We start from the raw sequence: 11060 nt of genomic DNA on the forward strand, positions 1-11060 counted from the left end.
TAGTGGATTGCAAAGGGAATATGAAAGTAGATTATTTGAGCAAAGCAACATGTTCTAGTACTGTAAGGCATTTCAGCTTTGCGCTCTAAGTGTTTTCTTCCCAGGATGATCGTAGAAGGAGTTGAAGAAGGGGGGAGGGAGGCAGTATGATTTGTAAATATAATATGGACTCATAACAAGGGAAAGAGGTGGGGCGAGGTTGGGAGGAGGAGAGAAGTGAATGGTAGCCAAACAACCATAATCTAACGCTGTTTTCTGTTTCAGCAACAGTATCTTCTTGCCCAAACCCCGTCCTTTCACACTAACCCCCATAATAGAAAGAGAGAGAGAGAGAGAGAGAGAGAGAGAGAGAGAGAGAGAGAGAGAGAGAGAGAGAGAGAGGGAGAAAGAGAGTCTAATTTGGAGGTAACGTAGGGGTAAGTGCAAAAAGGGGGGGGGGAGAGCTAAAGGGAGGATGGAAGAAAAATTATATGGGGCGAGAGGAAAGGGGGAGGGATGAATGTCTTAGGGAACAGAGAGGTGAACTGTCCAGGGAGGGAAAGGGTAAAGAGGAAGGTAGGAGGTGTGCATGTGGGGTAGATGGGAGGACGGAAGGAATAAAAGCAAAATGTGGAGCAAGAGAGTGGGGGGAAGTGGCTGAGAAGGATAATGGTGGGTGATTGTTGTTGTGGTAGGGCAGGGATGGGTGTTTTGATGAGGGAGAAGGTGTGTATTGGGAGGAGGAGGGTGTGGGAGGGTTCTGGTGAGTGACATAAAGTTTCACCTACCACGTCTGCTTCACATTCACGTCAGTTTTGAACATTCTCCTCATTCACTAAAACATTTCCACATGGCCACGATTATTCTGATGACTTCCTTCACCCACGTCAGACACAGCACCACATTCGCTATAATTCTGAATAATTTCCTCATTCACCCATGCTTTAACAGGCGTACATTTTCACACATTCGTGATAATTCTCAGTATCCATACCATTCACGTAAATTCTTCCACACATGCACAGTCATTCTCAGTATTCTTCACATTGATCTTAAATATTCTCAGACATTCAGATGTATTTTTCCACATGTTCAGGGTTTTTCTGAATATTCTCAAGATTCACCCAGATATTCCTTCACATTTGCATAAAAATATTCTCCCACTTTCATATATATTTTTCCACCCGTTCACGATACCTCTGGATAGTCTCAACATTCACACCCCGATATTCCTCCACATTCACTGTGATTCTCAGTATTCTCACCCAGATATTCATCCACATCCACGATTATTCTCGATACTCCCCACATTCATACCCAGATATTCCTCCACATTCACACCCAGATATTCTTCCACATTCACGATGATTCTCAATATTCTCCACATCCAGTACACCAATATTTCTTTTATTTATGGCCGGTTTAGCTTCTCTGGTATTAAATTTTGCCAGAGAGAGAGAGAGAGAGAGTTGCCCGAATAAAACAAATTACGTCTTTCAGCTGAGGGTGTTAGCCAGTCTGCCAAAAAACAACACCCCACAACGTCCACAACACCCACTATATTGCAGGAGAACTTCTGTAAACATTTAATGGTGATGGATGGCAGGCAGGCTCACTCGCACGGCCATGGGTTTGGAGGGAGATTTAGTAGAATGGAGTGGTTAGCCCTTGAATTCATCGCCCTCTTCACGTTTTCTTTGACGTTAGAAGATGAGAAAATGGGGTCTTGACAAATAAATAAATGTATAATCTAGGTAATTACATGGGGAGTGGGCGAGAGAGTGACATTCTGGAGATATAGAACAACGTAATCCAGGAAGGATATATTGCTCACCGACTAAAACAATAATAACTGGAAAATTATTCAGCGACAGTGTTATATGTACTCAGTGGTTTGTAGAAAATATATATAAATAAAAGAATTAAGTGGTTTCAGTTGCGAAATTATAGTCTCCCATTATGTTGGAGTCCTTGATGGTATATGGCGTCCATGTTTAAACGTGCAGTTTTGTCACTCAGCGGGTAGTTACCTTCGTCAACGAAGTTGGAGGAGGTTATGCATTCACTTATGTTTGCCTGAATGTTTGTTGTCCACACGATATCTCCAAAAGTTCGCAATGAATTTCAATGAAATTTTATGAAAGGGTGGGCCATGGGCCAAGAAAGAGAATTTATTAAATTTTGAGGCGGATCCGGATCTGCAGTGGCATTGGCGGAGGTATGCGGTCTTTGAGTGCTTTCTACTTTGTCATTGTGGTGTAACATAGTTCAGTTCGGAGAGACAACTTTAAAATGCAAATGACAGATAAATCCTGAAATAAAAAAGGAGACACACATTTCATTGTGACACTCCATCACATGTTGGAATATCGTACGACAAACGAATATTTAATTGCTGAGCGAGAACACATAGAAGTGAGTTTCGCAGGTGATCGTTTAAATTGTTGTATGTCATTTCATACTGACGGACCCTTCGTGGAGGCGGAAGCATTAGTATATAACAGTATATTATTATTGTTTTTTAATGACTGAGCCAGACAACTAACACCCTTCCGTCGCACAAAATAGATGGCCTGATAAAGTTTGTTTGTTTTCCTTTATAGACATAGTATGGCTACATCAGTTAATCTGAAACGCTAGTCGTTCATAACAGCCTTCATCCTTGCAGTAAAAATACAGTAGTTCACTTTTCGCCTTAAAGCCTGGGTGTTCGAAAGGCTTGAACTGTGTTATCTGACAATGGGTAGCAACACATTAGCTAAAGACAAACCGCGTGATTTCCAGATCTTGGGTTACTTGAGCAGTGTAGTTTTTGTTCACCCTTTGCCTCAGCCACTTGGTAGAGGGAAGGAAATTTTCATGTTCAGTAATTACGTGATTGCTTCGAAGCTTTGTTGAACTGTAATGATAATATGGCAATCGTGAAGTGGTTTTAATATAGTTTACTGGAGCTTCAAACTCCCAGTTTCACATGGAACGGTTGACCTCTGTTCAGTGTGAAACTCAAGCTGCCAGGTACGTCTTGCCTCATGTCAACGGTGGAAATAGAATGTGAGAGTGATCGTGAATTCGTGATGCTCTGCCTTACACGTTCAGAAAAGGAAATCTGTAGATGCCTGTTGTTAATAATATCCGTTCATTAGTAGGATGCGGCGTCCTTTTTGTTCTTGCTACCTTCAGACGTTTCTTCAAATTACGTGAAGATAATTATATGGAGTGTTGAAATTTTAGCCTCCTTTAACCCCTTCACAACGAGTGGCCAGTCCAAAGGCAAATGAAAATCGTCTTACAGTAGCAGGAATAAGCTAAGACGCCATAATGCAGGGGCTGTAGAACATAAAAGAAAAGAACTGAATATAGGATCCGGACTCAGTTGCCTTTCTCTCTCTCTCTCTCTCTCTCTCTCTCTCTCTCTCTCTCTCTCTCTCTCTCTCTCGTTAATCATCTTCCTCCTCCCTACATAGCCATCAATAATGTATAGGATCGCAATAATAGTATTAGCACTGCAGGGGTTCAAAGCAGTTGCTGCCATGAGAGAGAGAGAGAGAGAGAGAGAGAGAGAGACTAATAAACCAGAAAAATAGGCTAGGGAGATAAAATCCAACACAAGTTGATATAAAAGAAAACGGAGGTGTTGCCTCAGGGGGATGTAAGATGTATTGTGCTGGTAAGTCCTAAAAAATATTTAGTTTCTCTCTCTCTCTCTCTCTCTCTCTCTCTCTCTCTCTCTCTCTCTCTCTCTCTCGTTAATAGGTAAAAACAAAGTCCACCAACGTTGAAACATTTATTTATTAATGTATTTCTTTTGTTCACAACAGCTGAGCGACACAAGAACACGGAACGCCAGACAGTAACACCGCAGAACATGGCACGACATCGTGAAGAACAGCTAAAACAAGTGGCTGGAAGGATGCAGTGGTTAACAAGTAGGAAAATTTTTGGTGTAGGTATGCTTAACATTATCCGTTTTCTGTCATTTTCTCTCTTCGGCTGCCCTACTCTACATATTTCCTTTTTCTATTTAATGTTTCTCATAATCCTGCAGTCCATTTTCTTTCACATAGCTTATCGGTATCGATTATCTCATTGTTTCATATTGTTTATATCACTGGCTCCCATGATTCGTCTGTTATCTTGCTATGATATGTTTTCTTTAACGTTCATTCCAATTTTCCATTTTCTTTCGCAGTATTTGTAATATTGTATCAAATATTTACTTGGGTAATGTTTTGTAGTTGAGCTCTTACTTTTCGCCAGAGCTTTATTTCCATTTCATGTCCATCTATCGCCTGAATTTTTTGTTTATGCATTCTCATATGGTCATTAATTTTTGTAAGCAGGTTTTATTTATTTGTAGTACATAATTATAACATTCCTTTATTTCATTCTTTTCTTCTTTTTTTTCTTGTTCTACATTTTTTCCTTTTTAAATTTCGTTTCACCATATTTCCTTATATTCTGCCTCATATGTTTTTCTTTTTCAACCTTTGACATCCATCTTTATTTTGTTTTTTTCCTATTTATTTTGACCTTATTCCCAGTTATCATCGTTTACTTTTTAATTTCGTTCTTTTAATCGTCTCTTGTCGTCATTTATTTATTTTTAATCTGTCATCACGTCCAGTCTTCATAATCAATGTTTTGTCATTGATATTCTGATTTCACCTAGAAAGTATTCTCTCTCTCTCTCTCTCTCTCTCTCTCTCTCTCTCTCTCTCTCTGTTTTTGTTTCGGACTGTTGAGTGCGTATCTTTTCACAAATATCTCGTGTGTGTGTGTTTGTGTGTGTGTGTGTGGTCAGCTTTTCCGTATCATTTCACTCATCTTCTCAAACGTTCCGTCATTTAGTATTTGTCTTTTCACTCATAATCTTCCATTGTATTATTATTATTATTATTATTATTATTATTGTCAACTAGTCCGTATTATTTCACTCAGGGTCTTGTATTTTCGGTCCTATATATGGCAAGTTGTGGTCAGTTTCTCCACGTTGTTTTCATAATGATTCGTCCTGTAGTGGTCTGCTTGGATGGTGCTGCGGCGGCCGTAGTCCCCCCTGTGAACGAAATGTTTTGAGGAAATATCAGAACAAAACTACAAAGAGTGTTCAAGATGTTGCAAATGATGGTGATGTTGCAAATGATGATGCAGTAATGTGTTGCAAAATTGTGGTGGTGATGTTTCAGGTGATGGTGGAGTAATTAGGTTCATCATCATCATCATCCCAAGGCAGTCATCATCATCATCATCATCAGACCTAGGGAGAAACAAGGTATCCACAGAGCCACTCGGGAAATATGTGAATACTGATCTCCTTAGTGATTTATTTTACGTACTGCCCCTTACTGTTATCCAATACGGTATATATGTCTCCCTGATATCGACGTAGACCACATTAGTAATTTATAACAGAAAATTAACCGGCCATATGCGAAAATAAATTGCTAGGAGAAATTCGCTTGAGACCCTTGTAACCCCACCAAGGCGGAAGAGGGAGGGTTGGTCTGTTCTGACTAGTTCTTGCAGGCACCAGACGATTTTATTGAGCTGAAGAGAGCACCCTGGAAGAGAGGGGGTTGAGGAAGGCTGTGTCTAACCCCTCCAAACTGAGAAGGCCAATCGTAAGGTGAAAAACAATCGTCTGGAGAGAATATTATGATGAAAAACTGCCTCACTTGATCGAAGGGGTTGTTGGCGAGAATGCTTTATATTTACACTTTGCAGGCTCTGTATTTACATTTTGCAGTTTAGGAATATACTGCACCAGGAGGTACCCATGATATATGGTGTAAAAACAGCTGCTTGTGAAAATGCCGAGATGTTTGCGATGTGAGGGCTGTGTTGCTAATGACGGGGCAGTGCAAGCGGGGATGTTGCAAAAAATGGAGGGAAATGAGCATGCACTGAAGCTTGGTACAAAGGGGAATGTGGGGCGAGGGAGGGGAGGGTTCTTAGGTGCAGTGTGTGTGTGTGTGTGTGTGTGTGTGTGTGTGTGGAGGGGAGTGTTTTATGTTTTCGTGTTGTGTTTTATTGTTTGTATGTTTGCGTGCGTCCGTATGTTTGGAGGGGAGTGTTTTATGTTGTGTTGTGTGTGTGTGTGTGTGTGTGTGTGTGTGTGTGTGTGTTTTAGCATGCATGTGCACGTGCAAGATTTACCGTCAAATTAGCGAGTGTGGAAAAAGTGGATAGAAAATGGGGTTAGTAATAGTGGCCATTCGCTGTAAAACCATCCATTTAAGGAGAGACGAGAGGGGGTAACTGATGCAATATTCTGACACACACACTTGCCCATTCTGTTACCCTTCCCTCATTCTTCCTTCCCTTTCTCTCTCTGTTTTTTCTTTCCTCCTCCTCCTCTCGACATCCCCTTCTTTTTTCCCCTCTCTTCCTCCCCCTGTTCCCTCCCTTCCTCTTCCTTTTCCCTCCCTTCCTCGTGCATCCCTCTATTTTTTTTTTTCTTCGTTTCCATTGCTCTCTCCCTCCTAATCAATATCCTTCCTCAGTCAGTCTTATTTTTTCCGTTTCTCCCTTTCCTTTATTTCTCCCCTCCTTCTTTTGTTTTGTTTTTTCTCTATCTTTCTCTCTTCTCCTTTCTCGTACTTCTCCTTTCCCTCTCTGCCCCTCCTCTTCCCTCCTTCCCCCCATTCCCTTCCCCATCTCTTCAGCCTTTGCCCTCTTCTTTCCCCACTCGCCTTCTATATCTCTCCGTCTACCGTACCCCTCCCCTTCTCTTTTCATCCTTCCCCCTCTTCCTTCTCCTTTCCCCCTCTTCCTTCTCCTTTCCCCCTCCTCTTAACCTCTCTCCCCCCTCCTTTACCCCACTCTGCCTTTACTTCCTTTTTCCCCCTCTTTCCTTTCTCCCCACCAGCCTCCTTCCCTACCTTTCTCCCTTTCCCCACTCCTCTCTCCCCACTCTGTCTTTTCTCTTTTCCTTCTCTTCCTCCTTTTCACCTTCTGGTCCTCCTTCCCTTCTCCTCACCTTCCCTCCTCCTTTCTCCTTTCCCCACTTCTCTTGCTCCTTCCCTCCCCCTCCTCCTTTCCCTTTCTCTTTTCCTCCTTTCTTCCCCGTTCCCTTTCTCTCTTTCCCCTTCTTTCTCTCCCATTCCCCTCTCCTCTTTTTCCCCTCTCTCTCCCCTTACCTTCCTCTCCTCCATTCCCTCTCTGTCTTTTTCTTCCTTCTTCCCCGTCTCCTTCATTCCCCTCTTCTCTTTTCCTCCTGTCTTCACCGTCTCCCCCATTCCCCTCTCCCCTTTTTCCCCTCCCTCTTCCCTTACCTAAAGTGTGTAGTGGACCTGCTGGCCACCGACCCGTTGTTGTGGGCCGTGTATCTGAAAAAAGAGGACATATTAACACTCTCAGGCTCCTTGTACTCACTCTCAGGGTTCTTGTACTCACTCTGAGGGTTCTTGTACTCACTCAGGCTCTTGTACTTGCTCTCAGGCTCTTGTACTCACTCTCAGGCTCTTGAACTAACTCTCAGCCACTTTGGATTCACTCTTACTCATGTACTCACTCTCAGACTCCTTGTACTCACTCTCAGGCTCTTGTACTCACTCTCAGGCACCGTGGCGTTAGGGAATGTTACAAAGGAAGGTTACACGCAAATACACACGCACATACTAACGCACGCATGAATTCCCTCTCACTCGTTCACTCAACACAAGCAGATAGACAGACAGAGAGGAAAAATGCAGCCTCGCAGACTTTAAGCCTCCTCTGTGTGTGTGTGTGTGTGTGTGTGTGTGTGTGTGTGTGTGTGTGTGTGTGTGTGTGTGTGTGTGTGAAAGAGAGAGAGAGAGAGAGAGAGAGAGAGAGAGAGAGAGGGGGTGGGATGGAGGGGTGGGAAGGAAGAGTGGGTGAGGGACGGAAGAGCAGTTGAAAAGAATGAGGAAGGGTGAAAGAGTGTGAAATACTGAAGGAGAGAGCATAAAATAGTGAGAGAGAGAGAGAGAGAGAGAGAGAGAGAGACAGACAGACAGACAGACAGACAGACAGACAGACAGACAGACAGACGGACAGAGACAGACAGACAGACAGACAGACAGACAGAGACAGACAGACAGACAGAACCACAAAAAACATACACTTCTGTCATTAAGGGGAAAAAAATAGATTCCACTCACTCCAATCAGTTCTCCATAACTGGCTCTCCCATTAAAGCCATCTCTCACTAAAACTAGCTCACTCTCTCACCGTCTCACTGCAGTTGGAGGCAAGTGGGTATTTGGTACAAGCAAATTATAAAAAGCATGATTTTCTGTAATTTCCCTTCCTGGCTACTGACCTACCTATAAATTACATAGAGGAAAACACCAGACCATTCTAACACCAGACCGTTCTAACACCACACCATTCTAACACCACACCATTCTAACACCACACCATTCTAACACCAGACCGTTCTAACACCACACCATTCTAACACCACACCATTCTAACTTCAGACCATTCTAACACCACACCATTCTAACACCACACCATTCTAACACCACACCATTCTAACACCACACCATTCTAACACCACACCATTCTAACACCACACCATTCTAACTCCAGACCATTCTAACTCCAGACCATTCTAACACCAAGCCTTTCTAACACCAGACCATTCTAACACCAGACCATTCTAACACCACACCATTCTAACACCACACCATTCTAACACCACACCATTCTAACACCACACCATTCTAACACCACACCATTCTAACACCACACCATTCTAACACCACACCATTCTAACACCACACCATTCTAACTCCACACCATTCTAACACTAGACCATTCAAACACTAGACCATTCTAACACTAGACCATTCTAACACAAGACGGTTTTATTTACCTGGGAGAAATCTTGAAAGTCCGAGAATTAAAACTAACTCACTCATTAAACCCAGCTCACTCGTTAAACCCAACTCTTATTGAACCTAGCTCACAAGATAAACCCAGCTCACTCGTTCATCCCAGCTCACTCACTGCAATGACTTCACGTTTTAAAGGCAGCTCACTCACACATTAAAGCTCTCTCCCTTTCTTACCTGTGCTGGAGTGGCCTGAGGGTGAGGGTGTGAGAAAGAGAGGGGTGGGTGTGTTCGTCAGTCCGCCCCAGAAGTGAACACAGTGCTCTCTTGAACCCCTTGCGAAAGTTCTTGGACATGAACCCATACACCACTGGGTTCATACAGCTGGAAAAAAGTTAGAGTTAGAGAGAGAGAGAGAGAGATACTCGTAGATAAATAGGTAGACAGATATACAAAGTTGGATGATGGATAGACAGAGAGAGATAGAGATAAACGGATAGATGTACGGGGATATAGAGAGGGTTGGTGAATGGAGAGAGAGAGAGAGAGAGAGAGAGAGAGAGTACTGGGTTCAAGGAAATCGGTGGGGAGAGAGACAGACCACACAGAACTTATGGTCCTAATTAGGTGGTCTGGCTTCATTATGATGGAAAGATTTGGTTTCTAATTGCAAAAGTTTTAGGAGAGAGAGAGACTGACAGACAGACAGACAGAGAGAGAATGGAGAGATAGGTGAGAACGGAAAACAGTAGGGAAGAGGATAAAACGAGTTTTAGGAGAGAGAGAGAGAGAGAGAGAGAGAGAGAGAGAGAGAGACAGACAGACAGACAGACAGACAGACAGACAGAGAATGGAGAGATAGGTGAGAACGGAAAACAGTAGGGAAGAGGATAAAACGAGTGAGTGAGTGAGAGAGAGAGAGAGAGAGAATAATTTATTTTCAAGAAGGTGGAAGAGCATGATGTATAAAGAAAAAAAAAGGGGGAGAGATCAAAGGAGACTAAGAGAGAGAGAGAGAGAGAGAGAGAGAGAGAGAGAGAGGGAGACCAAGAGAAAAAATATTAAGAGTAATGTGGAAACCATTGATCAGTCTTCTTTTTCTCCCCGCGGTAATTTTCTTCTCCTTTCTCTATTTTCTTTTACGACGGAAGAGATATATTACTTCCATTCTGAAGGCGAATCTTATACTGACCTCTTCCTCTCTTGAAAGGTTATTTTTTATATATCATTTCGGAATTCAAAGAACCCTGTTGAAACAAAATATGTGTGTGTGTGGGGGGGGGTGATGTGTGTGTGTGTGTGTGTGTGTGTGTGTGTGTGTGTGTGTGTGTGTGTGTGTGTGTGTGTGTGTGTGTGTGTGTGTGTGTGTGAGAACGTTTTTGTGTCCGTGTGTGTGGGGAGGAAATGCTCTGATAAAAAGAAGGTACTGACGTCTACTGTATCTTTTTTCCTCCCTTTCCAGCCCTTTGTCTCAAGACCTGATGGCTTTAGGTGGTAAGTTACAGGATGAGAGGGTTCCTTTTTTAAGTCTGAAGTAGGATGGGCTGGTAAAATAAATTGAATTCGTAATTTATAAAGACCAGGGTTACAGTTACAGTTGATATTCGTGTAGGGGGAAGGGAGAGGGAAGTGGAAAATGCGTCATCGTAGTGAAGTAGCTAATTAGGTCCACATACTGAAATTGTGTACTATTGCGTGATTGTAGGTCATTCGTTTCAGCAATTAACATGTCTTTGCCCTGTGAACAATACAGGTTTTTCCTCACTCCTTTCTTAGACTGTAACAATGGATGATGATGATGATGATAATGATGATTTCCTTGCACAACTCGTTTAATGGACAACTTGTTTATTTACACAGTTTAAATAGTACTTTTGAGGAAGTTGGTACACTCCTGCTTTATGTGGCAGAGACCCAGGAAGCAATTTTTTTTTTCATATTTCTCAAATGCACTTAAGTGGAAAAATATAATAAATACCTCCTCTCCACGTCATTAATATAAGTTCCATTTACATAATTAGCTCTTATGGCGACGCCAATTTTCTTTCTTTCTTTCTTTTTTTTTTTTTTTTATTCTGACGACTTCAGACCAGTTATATTCAGCTTAAAAGAGGCACCTTGCTCCTGCACCTCTACTCCAGTCCTCCTCCACCTCTACTCCAGTCCCCCTCCACCTCTACTCCACTCCCCCTCCACCTCTACTCCAGTCCCCTTCCACCTCTACTCCAATCCCCCTCCACCTCTACTCCAGTCCCCCTCCACCTCTACTCCAATCCCCCT

The 11060-nt window shown here is 42.6% G+C and overlaps 1 protein-coding gene across 1 annotated transcript in view; it reads right to left on the reverse strand.

Moving 5' to 3' along the window:
* Nucleotides 1-4935: 4935 nt before the first annotated feature.
* Nucleotides 4936-11060, reverse strand: part of LOC145399768 (G-protein coupled receptor 54-like) — a 100178-nt gene continuing 94053 nt past the window's right edge. The window contains exons 7-9 of the mRNA XM_080272317.1: nucleotides 9018-9164; nucleotides 7254-7307; nucleotides 4936-5035 (exon numbers count right to left, since the gene is read on the reverse strand). Coding sequence (XP_080128443.1) covers nucleotides 4936-5035; nucleotides 7254-7307; nucleotides 9018-9164 — 301 coding nt within the window. The remainder of the gene's footprint in view (nucleotides 5036-7253; nucleotides 7308-9017; nucleotides 9165-11060) is intronic.

Source organism: Coenobita brevimanus, chromosome 50 (assembly GCF_032717465.1).
Source record: "Coenobita brevimanus isolate Jiangsu-jjx chromosome 50, ASM3271746v2, whole genome shotgun sequence".
In the NCBI taxonomy this organism is placed as follows: domain Eukaryota; kingdom Metazoa; phylum Arthropoda; class Malacostraca; order Decapoda; family Coenobitidae; genus Coenobita; species Coenobita brevimanus.